The sequence below is a fragment of the Nilaparvata lugens genome, chromosome 5 (assembly GCF_014356525.2).
Source record: "Nilaparvata lugens isolate BPH chromosome 5, ASM1435652v1, whole genome shotgun sequence".
Classification (NCBI taxonomy): domain Eukaryota; kingdom Metazoa; phylum Arthropoda; class Insecta; order Hemiptera; family Delphacidae; genus Nilaparvata; species Nilaparvata lugens.
The window spans coordinates 15,541,299-15,564,851 of NC_052508.1; the positions used below are offsets into that span (position 1 = coordinate 15,541,299).

General features: G+C 33.5%; 2 protein-coding genes across 6 annotated transcripts in view; one reads left to right on the forward strand and one right to left on the reverse strand.

Moving 5' to 3' along the window:
- LOC111048143 (GPI ethanolamine phosphate transferase 1) overlaps positions 1-7,706 on the forward strand; it is a 27,040-nt gene extending 19,334 nt beyond the window's left edge. For both annotated transcript variants that reach the window (XM_039427751.1, XM_039427750.1), the window contains exons 13-16: positions 174-385; positions 1,529-1,600; positions 3,038-3,229; positions 7,286-7,706. In XM_039427751.1, the coding sequence (XP_039283685.1) occupies positions 174-385; positions 1,529-1,600; positions 3,038-3,229; positions 7,286-7,600 (791 nt within the window). In that variant the 3' untranslated portion in view covers positions 7,601-7,706. The remainder of the gene's footprint in view (positions 1-173; positions 386-1,528; positions 1,601-3,037; positions 3,230-7,285) is intronic.
- Positions 7,707-8,973: 1,267 nt separating this feature from the next.
- On the reverse strand, positions 8,974-19,741 carry LOC111048151. Of its 4 annotated transcripts, none has more exons than XM_039427759.1 (10): positions 19,292-19,704; positions 18,402-18,598; positions 17,449-17,592; positions 17,261-17,348; positions 15,978-16,080; positions 12,808-12,922; positions 11,799-12,004; positions 10,641-10,763; positions 9,873-9,999; positions 8,974-9,208 (listed from the first exon to the last, which is right to left on the reverse strand). In XM_039427759.1, exons 1-9 carry the CDS (start codon positions 19,666-19,668, stop codon positions 9,895-9,897), a joined length of 1,458 nt encoding a protein of 485 aa, XP_039283693.1. In that variant the 5' UTR covers positions 19,669-19,704; the 3' UTR covers positions 8,974-9,208; positions 9,873-9,894. The 4 variants fall into 4 exon arrangements, with proteins under 4 accessions (XP_039283693.1, XP_039283692.1, XP_039283694.1 ...); XM_039427758.1 differs by having other exon boundaries at positions 8,974-9,214; XM_039427760.1 differs by lacking the exon at positions 8,974-9,208 and having other exon boundaries at positions 9,771-9,999; positions 11,802-12,004; positions 19,292-19,741.
- Between the last annotated feature and the right edge of the window lie 3,812 nt (positions 19,742-23,553).

Sequence of the window (23,553 nt, forward strand, 5' to 3'; positions counted from 1 at the left end):
TGAGAAATCAAAAATTTGTTATTCAGTCATTCTTAATGAAAATAAAAAATACTTGTATCATTCTTCTATGCAGACTTAACCTAATGAGAATGCTCTTGAAATGTATCCTGTATTCTGTGAATTCTCGTACACTTTGTGTAACTAAAGTTCCTATTTGATGTGATTTGTTCCAGTTGTGAGCCTAATCATTCCTCTGCTAAGTTCGAGGACAGTGCTTACCAGACTAGGTTCTGTGTCGCTCGGCCTGTCTGTGCCGTTTTTGCTTCTCTCCGTTGGTCATGAGGCATTCTTCCTTCTTGCACTAACAGTCAATCTATTCTGTTGGCTGACGCTGGAGAAATCCTGCTTAGAAGCCAATACTGTGATAACTAGCGCTACTTATAAGGTAAATTGTACTTTTTATAAATTATTTGTCGACATAACATACTATTTGAACAATTTTAATGAACCAAATGTAGGAATAGAAGAAGTTTTGTGGCTAGCGCCTTTTTTTTCTTCCCAATATTTTAATGTGTTAGATCTAATAATAATGAGTATGGATATTTCTGTTTATGTATTCATACTGGAAATGAATTATCATAGTGAAGCTTGATCCTATTAGAGCATTTCATATTCATCAGTAGAAAAAAACAAGGATCATCAACAACATATTCATTTTTGTATTTATTCATTGGTTCATTTATTCATTAGGGCCTGGACGCACAGAGAGGGATCCGCGATCAGAGTGGTTTTTAGGTATTATGTAGGTATTAGGTAAGTGTATTTAGGTATGTAGGCATCTGTATCTATATCTTATAATATCAAAATCTATATCGTCCCAATGAATTGTCTTTTTCCTTTAGGGCTACTTTCAATATAAATAGAATATAAATCTCAGTACCCTTTTAAATTATTACATCATAACATGTTTCGGACATTAATGCCATTCTCAAGTGATTTGAAATAAATAAATACTGCTGCAAGATTCTTATTTTTGATCCAGCAGTATTTATTTATTTCAAATCACTTGAAAATGGCATTAATGTCCGAAACATGTTGTGATGAAATGATTTAAACGGGTAGTGAGATTTATATTTTATTTACGTCCAAATGAATTCTGATCGTTCTCTATTTGTCTAGGCCCTAATTCATTAATTATTTGTTATTTACCCACTTGTACCCTATTCACCTCTATTGTCCTATCTTTTATTTTTGAAAATGAAAAATATTCAAGAATGTGTCTGTAACTTATGCATTCTTTTATGAGTTGAATAATAATAAAAATATGTTTGATCACGAGCGAGTTATTGAACTCTAGTAAGTATCCATGGAAAAATACTGACTTGAGCCATATTCATAGCAGTACGATTTGTTAAGTATCTCTAATAAAAAATTTTTCATGAACAACACTATAATCAGTACAGGTAAAATGAAATTACAGACTTTCGACTCTTGAAAATTAAGTATTTAGAAAAGCTCTCAAAGTAAATAATGAATGTCTCGTTAAGTTTAATAATATATGTGTGAATTCAATTATTGTATTTTTCAGAATCCTGGAGTGAAACAGAAAGAATCTTCGCAGACCCTAAATGGTGATGATTTCCGCAGGGCATTCTTCTTTGTATCCTTTGAAAAATATTACATTTATGTGGAGAGTTGCAAGTAATTACTTGTAAAATCATATATGCTGTAGTGTAAATCAATCAATGGTAGATTAACAAATCTCAGTATCAGTGTCAGTGAAATTATAATTACCGTGAGCTCTAATGAGACTATTTCCACTCAGTTTGTTCGTTATAACTTATGAGAATAATATTATCACTGTACCTGATATTTTCACTGATACTGATATGTAAGAATCCACACCTTAATAAAGCGCTGTGAAGTATAAATCAATCAATGATGCGATACTCAACCTAAATTTTTACTGGTGTATAGATTAGAACGGATAAGTTTCTGGGGTTAAGTCTGTTTTGCCTCTATAATAATTTATTTTAAATGATTGAATGAATACATTTTTTCACAATATAGAATCACTAGTACCCTTTTATTTTTCATTGATGACATTAATCTATAATGGCGGATTGGACGAAACCGGTTGTACCTTACTATAAAAAAAATCCTCCACCTACTGCCTAAAGTGCTTACTTTACTCCCTGGAACATAGTACTAAAGTGTCACTTTTTCGCTCTCCGGACGAAAAAATCCCTAGGGCGTAAAAGTAACTCAATTTAAATAACATGGGAAGTATCTCTAAACTTACATTTGAAATAGGTTAGAAGGTCTAAGCTCAGATGAGGAAACATAATAGAGGTGTCTGACATTGAGTCAACTGAATTCAATACCTCAACCAAAAAATTTGATCAACTCATGAAATATATGGTTGTATAATATTACATACTTAATATTAGTACTGTAGACGATGAAAATGTATACATATTTTCAAATATATTATACTATTCAAAATACCAGCTAACAAATATTTTTCATCTTCAATTCAAATCTGAAACGCGCGAACTGGAGTCAGCCAATTTTTGATATTCGGCCAGATGATAATTGTAACAGCTTTTGCCGATAGATAGCGCAATCGGCAGTGCCAGACGACTGGTTTTTAGTTTCTAGATTTCAGGTTATGTATGTTGTAAAATAAAACATTGTCACCAATATCGCGAGTTATTAAAATTATTTGATTTGCAGTTTCTGCAAATGTAGGTGTAGGAAAAATTTTGTGTACATCACGAGTGAAAAATGTTTTTTCTCCCTCAGGAAAATTGTTACCCTCGGCTTTGCCTCGGGCTTTAAACTTTTCCCTCAGGGAGAAAAATCAGTACTTTTTACTCTAGATATACAAATAACTATCAAGTAGTCCTGTAGAAATGAATGAAAACTTGTTTGTTTATTTCGACAGGACTGCTTGAAATTTTCAAGAAAAGTTTTATTATATTCTTCATTTTGGATATACTTGATACCTTCTAAATAAAGAATAATAAAGGGTATTGGTAATTATATGAAATCAAATTGTTGATTAATGTAAAGTTCCTTAACACGTTGAAACCAGCTCTGTTACATAGTGCTGTCGTTCTTTGGCACTGGCAACATAGCCTCAGTGAACTCGTTCAACATCGACTGGGTGAGGTGCTTTCTGACGGTCTTCTCGCCATTCACAATGACTGCACTCATTCTCCTCAAAACGCTCATTCCGTTCCTATTGGTAGGCTGTGCATTTCAAGCACTCAGTATTGTGTCAAAGGTAAGATAGCTTCCATCTATTCATATTGAATTTGTAATATTACTAAGAGAGTTGCTGTTTATCTATTTCTATTGAATGTAGATATCCCATGCTTTAGGGCGTTTATGTCGTAACTTTTACTGTTATCTCAAGCCGATTACTGTTGATTATTGTCGAATTTTACTGTTTTGTTGGGGTGAGAGTGTATGAATGGCACAATACGAGAGACTACCAGTGTCACACAGCTTCACGGGAAAGAATTACATGAACTATCGGCTTGAGATAACAGTAAGAGTTGCGACATAAACGCCCTCTATACCATGGGATGTCTACTTACGCTATTGTTTCTCTATCGTAATAGCTATGAAAATAATAATAATCAATAGTGGAAATTTCTAATTAATTGTGGAAAAGAATGGATATCTGCCTTGATTGCCTAAAGTGAGGTTCACTTTAGGCTATAGTTTTACACACATTCGGTTCGGTTCGGTTTACTTTCTTTTCGTTTTCGGCCGATTTCGACAAGTGTGAAACGGTAATTCGGTTTGAATTCGGTTCTGAATAGCAACCGCATAGCACCGAACGCCCCCTCGACACGAATATGTTTCATCCTATTAGAATTCATTGCTAGGAAATAGCAAACAAATACAAAGTCTTTCACATATACTCGGTTTTTTGTTTTTATTTTATCCTGATATCGTTCAGGAACAGTTAATATTCCATCATATATACGGTATCAGCTGTATTCTATAGAAGGCCACTGCCATTAAGCCCGGTCCAGACGCTCAAGTTTAGCTTCAGTCTTTTGCTTAAGCAAAAGTCGGATCATGTAAGTCGTTGCGTCTAGACGGTAAAACGGATGGGTCTTCAAGCTTAAGTCGTCAAACTTAGAATGTATCGGCCGGGAATCTTTTCCCATCAAACCACCTATCTTGTCTTTTGCCTATCCACCAAAAACTAAATCGCGTAAAAATGGAGATAGAGAAATTGTGATTTCAGATTCGGATTCAGCGCCCTCAAATTAATAAAATGCCTCGCGAGTACTTGAAAATAAGCAAGTTTTTTTTATCGATTTTATATAACGCCATTTAACCCTTTTTTCTTTCTTGATTCTCATTATACTCTCAGAATTTGATGTTGATATTAAGATGTACTATATTTTTGATAAGAATACTATCTAAAACCATTTACAATCACTGTGTCTCGAGATATGACATGTAAACAAAGCCATTTAGCGATTAACTTTTCGTTTTTTTTGTTCATTTCTTTTTTTTATTATTTTTCCTTTTCTTTCATTGTAATTTTTCAATATTCTTCTTTTCTGTACTCTTACTATGTATAATGAACTATTGCAATTGTGTTGTTATGGAAGCAATTTTTGGGAGAAATCCTGTATGCTTCCATGTTTTTCATAAATAAATATAACATTATCCAATTGAATCAGCGAAAAAATACGATATAATTATCACTCATCTAACGGATATATGGTAGATGTTGATGATGAACGAACTGAGCTTCTGAGCACAAAAATAGGATAACGGACGACATAAGACGGATGCGTGTGGATGCAATTTTACATCCGTCTTTTGCTTGAACCAAACGATCCGTCTTTTGCTTGAGCAAAAGACTGATGGTTAACTTGAGCGTCTGGACCCGGCATTATAATATGGACCTTAATAGTGAAAGTGACATAACCAACATTTTGATTTGGACAGTAGGCCTATAGTATAAATTGGAAATGGGACAGTTTTGGGCATGAGCCTGTTGTGCCTTTCCTCATGTTAAGTATTTGTACACAATGTGATAAATAAATAAATAAATCTATATATATATATATATATATATATATATATATATATATATATATATATATAAAAGCGAAATGGCACTCACTCACTGACTGACTGACTCACTCACTCACTCACTCACTCACTCGCAGAACTAAAAATCTTCCGGACCAAAAACGTTCAAATTTGGTAGGTATGTTCAGTTGGCCCTTTAGAGGAGCACTAAGAAATCTTTTGGCAATATTTTAACTCTAAGGGTGGTTATCAAGGGTTTGAAGTTCGTCTTTTAGCATGTATGTTCTTCTTATTCTCTTAATTTATAATTGAAAAATGTCCATACCATATGTTAATATAGAACTATAATCTAAAGAGAGTACCTCTTCGAAACAGTTGTTAACTGATAACTAAATTAATAATTTTGTCAGGTTGGCATTAAGTTGAGTTGACTTTGTTATGTTGGCACCAAGTTGAAGATTGAAATGCATTTAACGCGGAAAAATTGATTGGGCACTGCTACTTTAATCAGAGATATTCCTGGGAATATTATACTCGCTTCGCTCGCCATATCTGTTTAGCCAGACATTTAGTCTGGACCCCCGACTGGATCGTCCTAACATATGATAAAATTGCTCAAATGAGAAATGCAGACGAGCGAAGCGAGCCTGCTGATCTTATTCTTGGACGATCCAGTCGGGGGTCCAGGGGGCGGAGCCCCCTGGCTAGACGGGCGAAGCGAGCCTGACGGCTAGTTACTTACTATAGCAACTTGTTACTACAATAGTACTGATTGGTTGCTGTAGTAAGATATAGTCATATTTTGAGTCAGCATTTCCAATAGACAAATATTAATGCTTACCATTATTAATCAATGCTGGCAATGATTGAATCAACTTCTCAATGTATGAAACTGATTTTTTCATTTTCATATTATTGTTTTGGCAGTAAATTTGATTTGATTTAAGTGCATCTCATAGTGGAGCTGTCAGTTTAGACTAGAGAAAATTTTTCGAACACGAATCGTTTATAAACCAAATTTTACTGTGATATATTGCTAATGGTGTTTGGCGTCTTAGTGTTTGCTATTATGCAGGGTGTTTCACATAAAGGTAACTTGTTAACCGTTCATTTTACAGAGAACTTTAAATGGGCAACTTCCCTTATTTTTTTGTGAAATCTTACGACATGCCATTTTAAATTGCAAATTTGGCCGCCATCTTCCAAAATGGAGGACAACTTTATTTTTTCAAATGGCAACCCCTATTTTTATGACTATTTTGGATTCTACTAAAAATTCCAAGACAAGTTTACTTTTTTTTATAAACCCAACCGTTTACGAGCTGGAGTGTATTTTTGTATTTTTATCATGAAGCCAATAAATTCGTGTTTTTTTACTGTGTGTACTGGGCGAGGTGAACCAGTACACTGGCCAGCAAGATCTCCGACCTGAATCCTTTAGACCTTTATCCAGCTCGTAAACGGTTGGGTTTATAAAAAAATTACAAGAGTAAAAATGCCTTAAAATTTCACGTAGAATCCAAAATAATCATAAAAATAGGGGTTGCCATTTGAAAGAATAAAGTTGTCCTCCATTTTGGAAGATAGCGGCCAAATTTACTATTTAAAATGGCATGTCGTAAGATTTCACAAAAAAGAAGGGAAGTTGCCCATTTAAAGTTCTCTGTAAAATGAACGGTTAACAAGTTACCTATTGTTTACAAGTTTACAAGTTTGTGTTTCTTCAATGGTTCCAAATTTTCTTAAATAACTCAATATTATTTGTTACAAGTGATAATTGAGTGGAATATTTCTAATCAATTTATTAATTCAAGCCTTCTAAATTCAAAATTTATAGTTTTCATGTTTATTTTAGACTAGAATTTTGTGAAAACTGTACACGTGAAATTCTAACCTCATCTTGGACTGTGTCACCTACAAATTTGGAAGAAAAATAGCACAAGGACTACCTTATTATTTTATCTACCAATGTTATTACATTAGTCACTTTGTATTTCAAATGAATAAATAAATGAAATGAAATGTTACACTTTATGTGAATCACTCTGTATATATTGTATTATTTTCACTTTTACCTATTGCATCGCCAGTCTTTGTATAAACTATTGTAAATGACGTTGTTTGTAACATTATTATGTTTCTTGACAATAAAAGATTGATTGATTGATAATAACGACCCCTGCGGAATAAAACCATGGTGTCTATAGGTTTGCTTATTATCGTTAATTTTCAATCTACTTTTTTCTAACGGAGACTGTCTATTTTCAAATTCCAGGTTGAAATGAAGCACCAGATGTACATGTTTCTGGTGCTGAGCAACGTTATGGGAATACAGTTCCTGTACGCGGTAACCAACGAAGGCTCCTGGCTGGACATAGGCACTTCCATATCGCACTACGTTATCGTGCAGACCATGATCCTGTTCATAGTTGTACTGTTCTGGGTGGCCTCCTTCTGCATGAGCAGGTCCATCCCACATCCGTGGTCTCACAGACTCAACTACGTTCCCAGACCAACTCTAGAATCCAGACCTGGGTTCGTGATCAAAGACTATGTGTGGTCGCCGTTCGACAAAAATCATTTAGAATAAATGATCTTTACCAAATACTGTTTCTATCACATAATTTTTAATTCGTTGAAGCTGTATCGAACAATCTACTTTATTGTGCAATAAAAACTGTTGTTTCTGAAATGTTTCCAGTTATTTTATTCGCCTGCACTGAATTAATACAAGTATTTTCTACTAGCTGGCCCGGAGAACTTCGTACCGCCAAATAGTTTAATGCATCTCATGACAAACTTTAGCTGGATGCACACCTGAGGAGCCGCGATGCGGCATTTTATCTATATAGATAATTTTCCAACTGAAAAATAAATAATTTACTAAAAATCAATTAATTCTGAACACCGAAGACAGCTTAATTATTCGGAACAAAGCAATGTCTTTAGAGCATGTAAGTCTTCATTTTACCTGAGGCCGCACTGCTGGATGGTTACACACAGAACAGTCATTTTGTTTTTAGTCGGGGCGTTTAGAATAGAATATATATATATGGGCAGTTATGGAGCAGCACACACTCTTGTCTACTATCTACCGACGGCTGTTGCATGACGCAATGATTTTAACAGCTGATTTTTATTTCTGTGTGAGGCCAGCTCTTAGACTAGTATCATAGCCACCTCTAATGCAAGGCCCCGGCCTACGATATTGCAACGTCGCAGTGTAGGCCTAGAATCTAATACATGATTGGTGAAAAAGATCAGCTGGTATTTTTTAAAATCTTTTTCACCTATCATGTATTAGATTCTAGGCTTACACTGCGACGTTGCAATATCGTAGGCCGGGGCCTTGTATTAGAGGTGGCTATGCTAGTATAGATAGTATAGATCTATAATTTACTGGTCTAAGGGCCAGCAGCTCACAAATCTTCTCCCATAAGGATTATATGCAAGCTTTGAAGGACCGTAGGAAAGAGTCCTGAAGCCGGATTATAAATTTGATAGGCCATAAACCTGGTCCTGAACATAACGAACACAACTAAAACAAAATAATCAAATTCGGTGCATAAATAATGCATCCGAAAAGATACACAAGCTGCATTGTTTTTGGAGTTACGTCCTTTTAGCACAACACATCCTATCAGCTGACATTCGTTCAACATGTTCTTTCCATTGTAAGTGATACGTTGCAACTCTCCCATTCATGAAAAATCTCTATGTGTAGGGAATTTCCTTCAAGGAAGCCTCCTCCATCTAGGGTCTCTGAAGCCTGATGTTTTTGCAAAGACGTGGATATCACCCCGCGAACCATACCTTGACTATATGCCGTATCAAAGTCATGGAGGAAAAGCTACGGGACACTTGCTGTTCTTTTAAATAGTTGAAGCTGTATCGAACAATCTACTTTATTGTGCAATAAAAAATAGAACTATTGTTTCTGAAATCTTTCAAGCTATGTTTTTATTCACCTTCATTAGATTAATACAAATATTTTTTATCATAATTGAATAATATTATCAATTCGGTTAGCCTCATACACTAATATATATTTTCTTTCCAACAGACGTCTCTGACCTCAGGCTCTAATTTATTTTCAGCTTGCAATTTTCTTATGAGACCTCCATAATCTTGTAGATTAGATTGATGATTGATGACTTTCTTCAGCTTAATCCATTCTTATAATTTCTTTGACTCACACCTGCAACTATGTTTAAATATTGAATTTCAGCATTCTTTGTTATTCGTTTCTCCATAACTTGATATTAATGATTTAAAAAAACAGTTTTTTTGCCACATACACATTTATGCGGTTGTGACAAAAAACTGTGTTTTTCCCATTATGAAGAAATTCCACAATATCAATTCCCATCCAACAAACTTGATATAGATAAATAATACGTTATTGAAATTTTAAAACATTTTCACATACATTATACAATATCATACATCTTATGTAACAACATTTTTAATGGAAGTTTAAAAAGTACCTGCAGAAGCAAGCCTGAAAGCATGTATATATAGGCAACATGCACAACTTAATATATAGAAAACTAATATTATGAAAGAAGAAGAGTACGGTAATAGTAAAAAAAGGAAATATTTTTATATCTAGATGATGACGATCAACATTATATGTAACTTTTTCACTACAGGACTACAATATCTTTCGTATCTTTTGTAAATGATTGAGTAAAGAAAATATGAAATACATTGAAAAAGATAACCTCTCAAATCAATGAGCACAATAATATAAAACAATTGATAGTGTGAAAACAGTTTTTTATTCGAATTACATTAGCGATTTCGCATAAATTCTTATTTCATTCGTTTATCAAACATTTATATCCATATTATAATCCTACCTATTGAGTTTTCAAATCCTTTTCAGGTTTCTTCCTCCTCCCGTCTCTCTTCCTCTTCCTCTTCTTCTGCTTCTTCGTGTAGTGTCTCACTCGTATTATATTGTTCCATTGCTTCCTGCTCTAAATCCTGAACATAACAAAAAATAGTTATACTGTACAAACTTGTCTGAACTATTATAGAGTACAGAGCACCGCTTGTTCTGTACAAATCGACCCCCGCCTTATTTAGCACTTTATCTAGCATTTTAGTCCACTTAATTCGGTTCAACAGTCGAGGGAAAGTGTCACCATCAATTTTCAAACATACACTCTTCCATTTTTAACCCAATTAGCATTTAAAAATATAAATTCAATTAAATCTGCACATATTGAAACTAGAACTCAAATCTCAGTTTTAGGCCCAAAAGTATGCAGATTGACCCAATATAAGGATCTCAGTGGCCGTCATTACATTTTTGCAGAAGTCTTATACTGTGAAGTAGTGTTGTAGTATGTAGCCTCTTCAAAGTCCTACACTGTACAGTACAGTAGTTAAAAGTATTATAATATAAGATAACTTACCTCTTTGCTGAGATCCATATATTCAAAGTTGGCATATTTTCAAAGTTGAGAGTTGAGTGTTAATTCCTTTGGCATAGTTGAGTGTAATTCCTTTGGCATATTTTCAAAGTTGAGAGTTGAGTGTTATAGTATACCTATCCAAAACATGTTTGTTCTCAACTATGTTTGATCTACAACTAAATAATAAAATTAAATAATGTCTGATACCTGGAACTTTCTTGCTATGCTATCGTCAGACTGTTGAACCGTCATCAGTTGATGGTCTGAGTCTTGGTACTGTTCTAAAGCTTCTTTTTCAAGTTTGGCAAATGCATTCTCTTCATCTCTTGACTGGAAAAATGTTCAAAGTACTAGATTAGCTGCAATGATTGAAACATTTGAAATCTTTCATTATTGTTGTTAGAATATTGTCATTTATTTGAGAAATTCATAATTTAATTGTGTTAGTAGATTATAGGTGATGCATTGTATGCATTCATTAAACCTTGAGCGATCTCTCTTTGAAACATGGGTAACATGTCGTGAAATACACTGCTCGAACTTGCATCATGAACACTCAAGCAGCACCCAGTTATTTAACAATAATTTTTTAGACCATTATTAAGCTCTAGAACTCTCATTTTTAAAAACGTGACTGTAGTGTCCTTGAAAATAGTTCAAAGACGAATTATTAACTAGCAGTTCGTCATGGAAAATGAAATAGAAGAATCTTGGATCTTGTAAATTGAAGTTTTAATTTTCAATAGGACTGTAATGATGTTGTCTTTTTTCTTTAGGGCTACTTTTGAATATAAATAAAAATATAAATCTGAGTACCTAGGTACCCTTTTTAAAATTACTTTTTGTGTAGTTGAGAATTTGATATTGTGGTAGTTATTCATATTGAATAATGTTGTTACACCATTGCCAATCTCTGATAAACTCAGATAAAATATGTGGGTTTTTCCAATTTCTTTGTATTTTTATTCAATATGAATAATTACCACAATATAAACTACTCAACTACACAAAAAGTAATTCTAAAAAGGGTTCTCAGATTTATATTTTTATTCATACTCTGAGATTATCAGAGATTGACAATGGTGTAAAAACCGAAACCGGTCTTTCTAACTATCAATAAAATCTGTGGTTTTTGCCAATTTCTTAGTCTCTTTATTTCATTTTTAAAATTATTTAGTTTCGACATGTTTCGGCTATATAATATAGCTATAATATATAAATCCGAGTACCCTCTCACTCAGATTTATATTTTTATCTAAATGATGTTATTTGAAGACAAAAAGCAAAATTTTATTGATAACTTTTCTCATTTTTTCTACCAAATTTCGGATTAAAAACGTAATTATAATGGAGAAAACTAGGTACCACCTGATCCGAGTGAGTTGCAGTAGGATAGCATGCCAATGTGTTGTTATTCATACTGTTTTGGGAGACAAATCCGTCTTCAAAAAAGTTGTAGACAGTGTCAACTACCGACATCATTTCATAGAACAATTGCTCACGTTCTGGGTAGAGTCTGGCTACGGATGCATTCATCTCATCAAGAGTTCCATTATCTATTACTGGCCAGCCTATCAACAAAAAAAAAACTATGAATAGAATAGAATAGTTTTATTGCTTCAAATATAAATTATAGCACTATTCCTATAAAAAAAAATACTCTATGGAGAATCACAGTGTTCGAATGTTTCTCTCAAGTGTTTTAAATGTATATATAATAAATAAATAAAGTGTTTTTTCATGATAAATATGTTATAGAAGAACAGTTGAATTATACATCACTTATTTGTAATTTTTGCAAGAAAAAATTAGGGAATATATCATCATAGGCCCACTTTGAAGCAGTGGAGAGAATGTGAATTGATCATATAAGGTTTTTTCTTTCTTCTATGTTTGTGTTTCAACCACGGTAGGCTATCCATTCTATTGATTATAAGACTGACCACCATCGGTAGGACATGCATGATACACAACATGTCATCACAGCGAAAGACTTCAAGCAAAGGTTTTTTCCTGGCTGCTCCATTTGAGGTTGAATTATTTTTGTATCATTATAATTTGTAATTATTATTATAATTTGTAATTTCCAGTGTTTTATGTATTGGTTGTTATTTTATGTTGGAAGCCTCTCGCTGATGACAAAACATGCATGATGAACATGTGTGTGTGTGCATGTTTATCATGCATGTTCTACCGTTATAGTGATCAGCCTTAGTCATGAAAAAAATTCAGTACCTATCTGGGTTTGACAATGTGCTATATCAGCACGAAACATTTCGCCACTATGAAACATGGGTGCTGAAATGTATTTATCCACGATTGGAGAATAAATATTCTTGTGTAATTATGAAACTAGAAAAGGATGATCACAAACCTGAATACTCCACCATCTTCATAAAGTTATTTGGCTCGATACTCTGTTGATCAAAAATGCCAAACGAATAATCATATTTGGTTTCCATTGACAGGCCTTCTGGTTGAGACATTGCCTGTTTACAAAATATTTTTTCTTTCAAATTCAAATTAAAATATTATGGAATAATATTTCATGTGATACAGTATGTTATAGCCTACAGTATTCTGGAAAATGTTACTGCACCCACAGTTCAATATTAAATAGGATGTGGTCTGAACTTAGGTATGTAGAAATGTTAAGCAAGTGATGTGAAATTTAGCCATTGTATAACATCAAGTAACAATGGAAGTACCAATAGGACATCTTCAACCTGTTTCTCAATCGGAATGATTTTTAAATAACTTTGCTATAGTTCAGACACTTTGTTACTTGTAAATATTTGAAAAAAACACTTACTTTTCTTGGAGTATTGAGGAATGCATTACACTCTTGAAGGCTGATGAAGCTCCTCTTCAGGAGTGAAATGCATTCAGCCTCATGAAGGCTGATGAAGCTCCTCTTCAGGAGTGAAATGCATTCAGCCTCATGAAGGCTGATGAAGCTCCTCTTCAGGAGTGAAATGCATTCAGCCTCATGAAGGCTGATGAAGCTCCTCTTCAGGAGTGAAATGCATTCAGCCTCATGAAGGCTGATGAAGCTCCTCTTCAGGAGTGAAATGCATTCAGCCTCATGAAGGCTGATGAAGCTCCTCTTCAGGAGTGAAATGCATTCAGCCTCATGAAGGCTGATGAAGCTCCTCTTCAGGAGTGAAATGCATTCAGCCTCATGAAGGCTGATGAAGCTCCTCTTCAGGAGTGAAATGCATTCCTCAATACTCCAAGAAAAGTAAGTGTTTTTCAAATATTTAGAAGTAACAAAGTGTCTGAACTATAACAAAGTTATTATACAGGTAGGTATCAATTAATTCAGGTTAGGTGTATACTTCGTCATGGAAAGCAACATAGATTTTTAAATATTGTAATATTATTGCCATGTAAATATGATTATATTAGGTATTGATTGAATATATCTCCTTATAGAATTGTAGTGTTCTCCATTATCACAGGAAATTTCACTTACATATGTGATGAATATTGCTAACTTCTCAAATTAATATATTTCTCAATGCTTGACGATTGAATGAATCTACAAAATTAATCTACTTCTTCCTAATTATTTTGTTATTGCATGAAGGTTTGAACAAATAGCTTTTGTGGTAAAAATATATGTTGTTTGAAATGTTGGGTTGTCCATTTATTTTAAAATAGGTAGTCTATGGCACAAAATTATTGTAAAAAAATGAGACCTCAACAAAAAAAATGAAACCTCAACATTTTAATGTATTTGTACCCAATCATAATCAGCGACTAAATGTTCTATTGAAATAGCTTAGCTGAGACTTGAATCAAAAACTTCTGTTTCAATTAATTTAGGTTAGTGAAAAAAGTGAGACCTCAATGAAAAAATCTGGTGTGGTACACTCACACAACTTTCCTTGCTCATTAAACTATTTAAAATTTTACATCTATTTTCGCATAAAAACCTTTCCCCTTATTTTGATCAAATATTTCTCTTGTAAAAAAAACATCCACGGAACAAAGTGCCCTTTTTATAACCCTACCTTAAAATTTCCAATATAGTTCGCTAAATATACCTAAGCCTCAATATCAAACGAGAATAATTTAGGAGAAAAACATAATGACGATTGACGGCAACATATTTGCAACTACGATCAGACTACTGTATATGTGTGTATACAATTGTTTTCAGAGTACTTTTTCCTTCATGTAAATATTGTGAAATTCGATGTTTTTTTTGAAATTCGTCAAAACAGCTGTTCTACAGATGAAATATCTTGACTATGACTGTTCTTTTTATAAACTGCTCTACCTACCCACGGTATATGGAAGAAGAAAAAGTAAAAACCGTGTTCCTACCTACCTCATGCACGAGAAGGAGGTTACAAAGTCCATTTCTCAAGGATTGGGTGGACCCCCCATTAGTACCCCAGGAAAAAGACTCATGTCAGTTGATAGAGTTAATAAATAACTATACAGGGTATGGATTTGAAAAAAAATCGTTAGAGCCGTTTTTGAGAAAATCGTGAAAAACATGGTTTTTTAGTAACTGTCATTTTTCTCAAGAATATTACGGAGCTCCTGCAATTTTCACAGAAATGAGACTCATGTCAGTTGATAGGGCTTATAAATAGCTATCCATGGTATAAATTTGAAGAAAATCGTTAGAGCCGTTTTCGAGAAAACCGTGAAAAACATGGCTTTTTAGTCATTATCCGCCATTTTTCTCAAGAATATTACGGAGCTCCTGAAATTTTCCCAGAAATGAGACTCATGCCAGTTGATAGGGCTTATGAATAGCTATCTATGGTATAAATTTGAAGAAAATCGTTGGAGCCGTTTTCGAGAAAACCGTGAAAAACATGGTTTTTTAGTCATTATCCGCCATTTTTCTCAATAATATTACGGAGCTCCTGAAATGAGACTCATTTCAGTTGATAGGGCTTATAAATAGCTATCATGGTATAAATTTGAAGAAAATCGTTAGAGCCATTTTCGAGAAAAACGTGAAAAACATGGTTTTTTAGTAATTATCCGCCATTTTTTCCGCCATCTTGAATTGAATTTTATTGAATTTCTTATTGTCGGGTCCTCATGGTATAAGGACCTTAAGTTTAAAATTTCAAGTCAATCGGTTAATCAGGAATGGAGTTATCGTGTTCACAGACATACACACATACACACACACATACACACACACACACATACACACACACACACACACACACATACACACACACACAGACCAATACCCAAAAATCATGTTTTTGGACTCAGGGGACCTTGAAACGTATAGAAAACTTGAAATTGGGGTACCTTAATTTTTTTTGGAAAGCAATACTTTCCTTACCTATGGTAGTAGGGCAAGGAAAGTAAAAATGAAACCTCAACATTTCAATGTATTTGTACCCAATCATAATCAGCAACTACATTAATGTTCTATTGAAATAGTTTAGCTGAGACTTGTATCAAAAACTTCTGTTTGAACTAATTTTGCATCCTATTCTTCTTCGTTAAGGGCACATGACATGCATATATCTTACTTGTTGAAGAAAAAAATGAACTGCTCACTTGGGATCTGCATCCCTCTAAATACTCCGCTTCCTGAGGACAAGCCCTCTCTTGTTCATTGCAAGGGAAAGGTTTGCTTGAATTAGGTAATACTTGCCAGCTTCTGTAACAAGGAAACCAATGTGATTTGTTATATTTAAATTGGAACACAAAACATTATTGTAATAGAAATTGATGAGAAGTTTCATTTATTAAAATTCGAATCGATAAATATCCAATTATAATTAAACAAAAACTCAAAAGCTTAAATGCTGTAAACCACCCCGAATACTTCTGCTACTGCAAATAAAAACCTGTGACAACAAACCCCTTTTGTCAATATTTGAAGTAATAACAGAAGTCTTCGCAGTGGTTTACTGCATTAAATTTTGAATTATCGTTTAATAATAAATAATTATTGTATTGTTTGAACGAAGGCTGGTATATTGTTATGCAGTAAGGAACCAACCACCAAAATTAAAATCAGTATTTTTATGACAGTGGTCATAAAAATGATTCTGAAACAGTACTCTTTATGCAATATGCAATATAATATTCAATTTTTTGAAAACAGCAATGCTAAAATAATTATGAATAGTGTTATTTCCAAAGGCTTGGATTCTAAAAACATAATTTCTTTTATTAATGAAGCTCAGCAGAGCAATTACTATAGACTGTATCTACAAATACATGAAATAATATGTTATTTTAAAAAGTTTAAATTTTAAAAACGTTTATTCTATTAATGAAGTCTAGTAGAGCAATTACTAAAATATTTTATTGCATTTACAAATTAGGATAGCTTCTTGAACACAAGATTTACTACTGTGATACCCATCTATTCTCCTACCTAACCGTATTTATGGAATTGAGGATTATCCAAATTATGTCTTCATCGCAGAAGAATTTATAAAAAAACTGATAAAAAACCCCGAAGATTTTCACACAAAAATGTAATCTATTTTTTATTCAAGTAGTTATTAATCTGCTACTTTCCAAAAGAAACTGGTGGATAATATATTGATGTAGGTTAGCCCTACATGGATACTTATGATGTGAACACAGTTGCCAATAAGGTGATTGTTTTGGAAACAAACTTTTTATGAAAAGATAACAAGTTGGAGTTTTATGAAGAGTTTTATGAGATACGTTCAAATATGTTCTATTTTATTTTTATCTTGTTCAATATTGTAAACTTTTAATGAATAAAGTGTTAATTACAAAAGCACATTTACAACAATATAGTTAAATTTATTCAAAGTTATAAGTAGCCTAGGCCTACGGAATTAAAAAAACATGAGTACCTGGGATAGAACTCTGGAATCTCACAGTCCAGCTCTACTGAAGTCCCAGGTGAATGTGATAATTTGAATATATCAGCCAATGTTTTTCCTGAAATTTGGAATAACATTATTTGTTACCATTCTCACTGAACTATCCAAGTAAAATGATTTAATAAAAATATCTAGAACACTACTATAAGAACACATACCAGTAGAAGGAGTGTCATCCCATATTGCTTTGACTCTGCTTGATGTGACTGCCATGTGAAGTTTGAATTCGTCACTAGTTTTTATTGTGTAGTGAGGAGGAGGATATCTTTTCAAATCTGATTCGTCTCTTCTCCTTGGTTTTACTGAAAATGGAATATTATGATATTTAAAAGGATTATTAATTAAAACAATTAATTCATTAATATAGAATCATAAAGTAGTCTATTCCACTCTGAGTATCATGAACATTTTCAGACAACTATAATTATAATAGCAGTTACCTATAAAAAATAGTTTCAGCTAAAATTTTCAAAACGATGATAGGAAATGCTAATTATTTTACAATGCTTACTTTGCTAATGCAATCGTTACTAAAAAATAACAAATTAAACCAAACATTTAATATTTCAATGTAAATAATACATAAGTTTACCTCAGTTTGTAATTATCTTTTTGTTCATTTATACAAATTATAAGTGTGTTTCTGGTTTAATTTTCTATGCTGGGACTCCCATATAGGGCTTTGCCTCGGGATTACCTAATTATTTCCTTCCAGACGTTTATGTATACAGAAGTGATATTTTTTCCACGACACTAGCTATGTACAGACTTTTGTATCACTTACCGTAACTATTCATACAGTGTAATTAATATTTTTTTATATAATTTTTTTTGTTCTTCTGTATACATCTCAATGGAAATAAAAATTATTATTATTTTTATGCCAAATCTATACATTGGGAAATTTTGGAAATCGAGTTAGTATTTTTGGTGAAATTTTAGAATCGTTTCAATAGAATTCTAATGGGTTTAAAATGTTAACTTCTCTTCAAGATACTATCTAATTATTTTGTCATTAAATCCTCTTATAACAGAAAAACGTTTTATAGCGCTCTCTGTTATAGTGTTCTATCAATGCCAGCATATCGGAAAACTCATTTGAAAACTTTACCTTCAGTGTAGAGCGATTTTTCATCGGGAATCACTTCAGGGAGAGAAGGAAAATTCTTAATTAGCAAAGAAGGCCAGGGCAAGACGCTAAGCCATTTCTTTGAAGAAGCACAATGATTGCATTCTGTCTCTTGCTTCGATAGACAAGGAGGGAGAGCAGAAGGCGTAGGCTGAGCGAATTTCATTTTTGAATGTGATCTGTGAAATTAATATTCATAACATTCATAAACAATTAAAAAATAATCAATAAAAAGACTTGAAACAATGAATTTAATATAATTTGTCCATTTCTCTACATGGAAGAATTTCATGCCGACTACTGGGGGAAATCTTATTCATAAAACTGATACAATCTTTTGCAAATAATTAAATTATTGCAAGAGTTTGTTTAACAGATAGCAGATGGCCTACATTCAATTTTATTACACCTTCCCGTAAGGGACTTTCTATCAACAAAAGCCATATGAATTTACATTTTTTCCTTTTTTTAAATAGTTTTTTTTTATATTTTTTTCTATGTTGATTGTCATTAAAACTAGTCTCAGAGTCTATAAGCATTAATTTTCATTTCACTATAAACCTTACACTATAGAAAAATACAAAACTTTAGTTCATCCATTGATGGCCCAAGTAGTTTTCAGAATAAAAAGTAGATTAAAATTAGATTCAATTGGAAATGAAAAGTTTTTAATCAGAAGACAAGGAGAACAAGCAAACATTAATGTGAAATAAAACTCATCGGAAGAAAATTTATAAAAAAATAAATGGGTGTTTATAATAGTGATTATACTGTAATATTATACTAATTTTATAACTGAAATTAGTATTGTAATGAGTAGTCTACTAATGATAACTTTTAGTTATTACATTTAATTACATTTCAATGCCTACCTTTCTGGAACTAGAAGGGTCAAACTTTCATAAATACGATCAACATTCTCAGAGAAATGCTGGCAGGTATATGCCAAACTCTCATCTGCATTACTGTTTATTCCATTATTTATCTGGTGAGAATAATCTTGTTTCCCATCACATGAAGTACAGTTGGGCTTTTTGTCATCAGCTAGACTAGACAGCGATGGCAAAGTGTTTTGATTGTTTTTGACCAAGTCTTCTGCTTCTTTAAAGTCGATCCAAAGCTCCAAATTTTTTTGCTTAAACTCATCATTGTAGAAATCGTCAAAAAGCCACGTATTGTCTGCTAAAAGACCAACATTTTGTATGGCAGCTTCAAGAGATTTTGCTTTAGATGTATAGTAACGTTTCATATTCCAATCATGTTTTGGTAAATACTTGCTGTTTAATTCTCTTCTGCAAACTACTGTGTATTCTGTGTTACTTTGGAATGAAATCTGGTGATGTTTGGATCATATGAATCATTGACACCATATGAGTGCTATTTTTTCAAAATATTTTTCTTTATACGTATATCTGACCAATAATAAATACGTTAACTATAAAGCATGTTAAGCTGCGTTTACACCAAAGTTATTAATAACATTTTAATTTCTCCATTCTTATAGATTCTTTTAAATAGAAAATAACTTATATACCTACATGATAAATATATGTGTTTGTCAAGTTCTGTTCATTCTAATAGAATCTATAAGGACGGAAAAATAAAAAATTTTGTTAATAACTCTGGTGTAAACGCAGCTTTAAGGTTTTTTGTTTATATATAACCTCCTTATTGCTATAAACTTGAAGCTCTATTTCTAGTTTTTCTCTATAATATTGAGTTTGTAAATCAACTCTCAAGTGATTATCTTTTAAACAGACATTTATCTCAATAATGTTGAAGAATATAATTATAGTGAGCCAGGAACCAGGAACTCTTATTATTTTAAATATATACTCAGAGTGAAAAACGATCCATGAGTGAACATATAAGACATTGTAAAATATACAACACACTGATGACAGACAAAAACTTTCCTTCTGAGTTGGGTCTTGAAAGAAGTTTGACAACTAGAAAAAAACGCCTAAATACCGAGCTCCACCACGGAATAAGGAAACCAGTGTTCTTTAATCTGTGGCTTCACCAACCGGGTTGACACCAATCAACTGATATCATCAGCAATATTGATAAACTATTACCAATTTAGGCTTCAGCTAATCCTGGATTTATTCGACCCAGCAAAAATTCCCTTATGCAGTCCTATTTTATAATGCGGTATTCTCTTATCCTTCAATTTTTGTTCCGACTCAAATCGATAACGTACAACAGCCGTATCAAAATAATTTGTTTTGGGAATGCACTCTATTATCTTCTCACAGTGCACTCACTACCAACTTTCCAACTTGGGTGGCTTTTCAGCCCAAAAAATATAATGGTGACAACAAGAGTGTAGAAAGTCTACAATTTAGAGAAAGTTTGGCAAGTTTAGTACAACTTTATTCGAATGATGTTGGCGGCATCTTCTTCTTAAGCTCTACCCTCTCTGTCCGTCGCCAAGACTGACTGCTCTTTTGCTTACCAACAGAGCAGGAACTGATCCCAATTCCGAAAACCCAGGAAGACTTTGGAACATATTTCAAGTTTTATTGCTCACACAACCGTCCTGGGTAAGAAGCTTTCCGAACAGGTCTTTCCTTTTTATTCGCTTTTCTGCACTTCTTTTCCTCCCACCTTCGTCCGATTCCATTTGTCCTTCTCTTCCTCCTTCTCATACTCCTCCTCCTCCTCGTTCTTTTTCCTCTTTCGTTCCGATCGCTTGCCTCTTCTTTTTCCTCTCCTCCGAGTGCATGCAACTGCAAAGAATGAAACATGTGGCAGCCATAAACAACTTACAGCCAGAGAGGAATTTCGCTCGAGTCTTCTTTTTGCCAGAAACAACGTTCTTTCATATAGGTCGAGTGCAGTAAACAGATTGGTTTTCCTGCTCTTAAACAATTTTCTCTCATTTCTTTCCACGTTCCGATACTGTATTTTGTTCACGTTCACATATTTCACATTACTCTCAAATGTCTATTTTATTGATCCTGTTTACTTCCATTGAATCTTCCCCAGTTATAATTGAGTAGAGGCTACTCATATCTAGCAATGCCTTGCCAATGTAAAGTCAATATATTGCTACAGTCTCTTCTCTCTAAAATTGATACTTCATATATTGGTACATTTTTAATGTACTGTATATGAAAGTTCCAAGGGACTGAAGAAAAATATGTACTATAACGGGAGGCTGTAGGCTGTACTATGTCAAGGCTCCACTGTATTAAGAGATGAGAAACGATTATGTTTCCATTCAAAAATAAATATACAATGGAACCTTGATATAGTACATCTCAAGGGACCACTAAAAATTATTATCACTATAAGCTACTAAATCAAGGTTTACTATAATTATTGAGGTTTAAAGCTATATGGACGTTTCGAAGGATTGCAGGAAAAATGAACTATAAAAGAGAATGCACTAAACGGGATGAAATATATCAAGGTTCCACTGTATTCTGAGATGAGAAACATGCTAAGTGTAAGCCCCTCTTCTTCCTATAGTTTCGAAAGAATATTTTACATGACGGTTCTTCCAATGCTTAACTGTTCTTTACAAAGAAATTAAGAACTCAAGATAGTTTGTATAGACTATAATAATTCAGATAATACTTATTTGAAATGATAAATTGATGAAAAACGATAATACTCTTATAATCATCAGTAAGATAGTAAAAATATTCATGAATATTGAACTACTGAGTAGAATATTGTTATTTTTTGCAAAAAGATACTTTGTAGGAAGTTTTAAAAATCTGCAGTCTCTCAAAGTGTTATTGTTTGCTATAGGCCAGGAATAGAGGGTAAAAAAACTCTAACCAGTTTGAACCTCCCGGGGATTGGCTGGTAAATCTAGAAAAGACTTCACAAACGCCTCAAGATAACTAGAATGGGCACAGCAAATGTAAACTATGATATTTTATGTGAGGACAAGCTTTCCTCTGTTTTCTCGAAGAAACGAGCAGCCTATCCTATTAAAATGGCCGCCAGGCGGTGAGTGAGTGAGTGAGAGAGAGTGAGCGTGAGCTCGGCTCCCGTAACAGGTTTTCCCAATTCGTGCGGTCAAAGGGTTTCAAGGAGCGAAATGGAAAACTGAAGAGAAAGAGATGGAACCTGAAGAAAAAGATGTGAAGCAAAGGCGGCGGCTCTCGGAAAAAGGTCCGGGCGAATATTTGCGAGGCTGGACTCCTCCACACATGAAATTCAAATAAGCTCTTTTTGTGTGAGGACAAATGGGTTGCGCTGTCTTAGCGGCTGACAGCTCCTGAATGGGTTTGTCATGATCGGAATTGCCAGCCGACCAATACCTAGAAAAAGTTTCTAAATAAACATGGCAGTCCATTCGGGGGTTAACTCAATACCCTCCAGTTCCAATCCCATGATACCTCCACAACATAATCTACAAAAGAGATTCGGTTTTTGGTGGCTGAAGTGGAATAGAGATAGTAGACTGAAGGTTGAAGTGAAGGGTGTGCTGTGGTGAATAGTAGGTAACAATCTCATATGAAATGAAATTCACTAGCCATGAAATATCAAAAGCAAATGGATAAGATTTAATGAAGATAAAAAAGAATAAATACAGAGATGTTTCATCATTACTTTCCTGAGGTCCAAGTATTATTATAGACTAAGTAAACAACTTAGACCCAATATTAGAAAATAGATATCGGAGACCGAGCTTCGCTCTGGAGTACAAAAGCATCAAAAAATTATTACGAAAGAAGAAATTATAATAACATTCATAGTTCATTCAGAAATGTTCTATCTGATCACAGTAAATTGAGATTAATTCCCAGAGGAATACAAAAATTTCCCTCACAAAGGCCCGGTTGCAAAAAAGCCGGTTAAATTTTAATCCTGATTAATTTCACGTGAACCAAATTAGAGAAGACCATTTCAAAAAGATGGATCTACTGGAATTAATCAGGATTGAAAATAGCCCGGCTTTTTTGCAACCGGCACTAAGTACCTAATTGAAAGGTTAGAAAAGTTCAACAGCTGAGTCATAACTTTGACACAGTCCCACACTCATGAACTCGCTCACTCACTTCCATCATCAACAAACGACAAAATAATTATTATCAGCTGTTTTCCCAAGTATGATTAATAATTATCTTTTTAATGTCCTTCAGCGAGTTTTCTTAGAGACGAGACCTAGTGC

Coding starts and splice junctions, on each gene's coding strand:
- LOC111048151 (XM_039427759.1), bottom strand. CDS start 19,668: ATGAAACGTTACTATACATCTAAAGCAAAATCTCTTGAAGCTGCCATA. Junction 17,349..17,448: donor GGATGACACTCCTTCTACTG/GTATGTGTTCTT, acceptor TCCAAATTTCAG/GAAAAACATTGGCTGATATA. Junction 12,923..15,977: donor TAGAGGGATGCAGATCCCAA/GTGAGCAGTTCA, acceptor TTTTGTAAACAG/GCAATGTCTCAACCAGAAGG.